The 1,695-nt window shown below is 44.0% G+C and overlaps 1 protein-coding gene across 1 annotated transcript; it reads right to left on the reverse strand.

The window, feature by feature from the left end:
- Positions 1-553: 553 nt before the first annotated feature.
- On the reverse strand, positions 554-1,383 carry LOC121778992. Its single transcript, XM_042176354.1, has 3 exons — positions 1,281-1,383; positions 937-1,193; positions 554-853 (listed from the first exon to the last, which is right to left on the reverse strand). Exons 1-3 carry the CDS (start codon positions 1,381-1,383, stop codon positions 554-556), a joined length of 660 nt encoding a protein of 219 aa, XP_042032288.1.
- Between the last annotated feature and the right edge of the window lie 312 nt (positions 1,384-1,695).

Raw genomic sequence — 1,695 nt, forward strand, 5'->3', positions numbered from 1 at the left:
TTTTTTAAAAATTCATTTTAAAAAAAATGAATTTATTGCGTCAGCGTAACGACGCCCACTTGCAGGCCGGCGAGTGGGCGTCACGCACGACGCAGGGCGAGCCACGTCGCCGAAGCGCGTGGCGACACAAGCTGTGCCGCGTCTCGCGGCGACGGCACCCGCGACGGCATGGGTACGACACGGAGACGGAACGCACCTCCGCAACGAGTCGCGCGCCGGTTCCGTTCCGCCGGCACGAAACGCGGAACGCGGGCGGCCAACGTTGCGGGTGCTCTTACAAGAATTAACAGCAAAAACGTGGTATCTTTTTCTGTTAATTCTTAAACCCAAAGTTAATAGTTATAGAGTAATAATTTTTCTTTCTAAACCCAACATTAAAACATTTTAACCCGTGTTATTTCCATTTGAACTTTTCAATTTTTTCTTGATTTATACACACATCAAAAATTATCAAAGCTAATGCAACTGAAGCAAAGGTTTCATGAAAATTTGTGACCCGAATATATTCAGCAAAAATGTTAATCGTCTATACTATGATTAGAGCTATAGATTACTAATATTCAGTGTGAATGATCATAATTGATGGGTAAGAATGTTCAAACAATGTAACCCTAGTTTGAATCAATTGCCTGAACAATCTCTCCAATCTCCCTTCCAATTCTCCAATAATGTCATCCACAATTTGCAATTTCTTCACCACATCACTCCTCATTTTCCCTCGAAGCCCCAAATCCAAATCCTCAATCTCATTCACACCGCCTCTCGATTTTCCCGCCACCAGCCTCGAAACCAACGACCTCTCCGCCGCGTACGACACGAACCCAGCACGCTTTTCAAATTCGCGCTCGTGATTCTGGCAAGTTGTTTAAAGACGAAGCTGAATTCGCCGTCTGCGTTGATTGAGTGATTATTCGATTTCGATTTCGATCCGGTCACAATCTCCGATTTCCTGAGGTTTTTTAGGGTTTTCGCGACGGTTTTCTGCATCCTCTTCCTGAAGGAGAGGTACGCCGCTACGTCGTTTTGCACCGCGGAATCGGAATCAGTTCCCTTCCGCCGCATCGCCGATTGAAGCGCGCGGACGTTCTCTCTCATCATCTGAAGCACCTCTCTGACGGCGCCGCACGCGTCGAGCAGATCCACCAATCGCGACAGAGATTCCTCCACCAATTTCCAATCAACACCATCGACTCCTGATGATTTATTCCGGCTGAATTCCTCGAATGAATTTTAGAGCTGCGCAAGCGCCACAAGACCGGATTAAAGCGATTCCGAGCTACCAGATCCGCATTTCAATTTCTCAAACTCCGAGTCCAGACTCTTCGAGTGATCTAATCTTGAAGGAAGACTGATTGATCTGAAATGTGTTTGTGAAATCGCCATTATTTGTTTTTCCGATTGAAAACCTTAAGGCGCTGTTTGGTTGGATTGTTGATTTTGAGATGTTGAAAAATGTTTGGAAAGGGAGAGCTGTATTTATAGAGACATAAATTGATGATGTTGCATGTGGGGCTCATTTGATTTATGTTTTTTTTTCTCTATGAATCATCCAAAAAAAGAGACAAATTTAAATAAAATAATGGAGTAAAATTTATACGTGGCTTTCATGCAAATGCCATGTGTTGTAGAGAGAGAGGCAATAATAGTTGTCTCCTTGCCTCCTTAAATCATTTGGAGCCAATGCTAGAAAAATGA

The sequence above is a fragment of the Salvia splendens genome, chromosome 19 (genome assembly GCF_004379255.2).
Source record: "Salvia splendens isolate huo1 chromosome 19, SspV2, whole genome shotgun sequence".
Lineage (NCBI taxonomy): Eukaryota > Viridiplantae > Streptophyta > Magnoliopsida > Lamiales > Lamiaceae > Salvia > Salvia splendens.

What these genes read in the sequence shown, in the direction of transcription:
- LOC121778992 (XM_042176354.1), bottom strand. Translation starts at nt 1,383, where the DNA reads ATGGCGATTTCACAAACACATTTCAGATCAATCAGTCTTCCTTCAAGA. An exon ending in GAAATTGAAATGCGGATCTG is followed by an intron (nt 1,194 to 1,280) that starts GTAGCTCGGAAT and finishes ATAAATCATCAG; the next exon opens with GAGTCGATGGTGTTGATTGG. An exon ending in ACCTCAGGAAATCGGAGATT is followed by an intron (nt 854 to 936) that starts GTGACCGGATCG and finishes ACAACTTGCCAG; the next exon opens with AATCACGAGCGCGAATTTGA.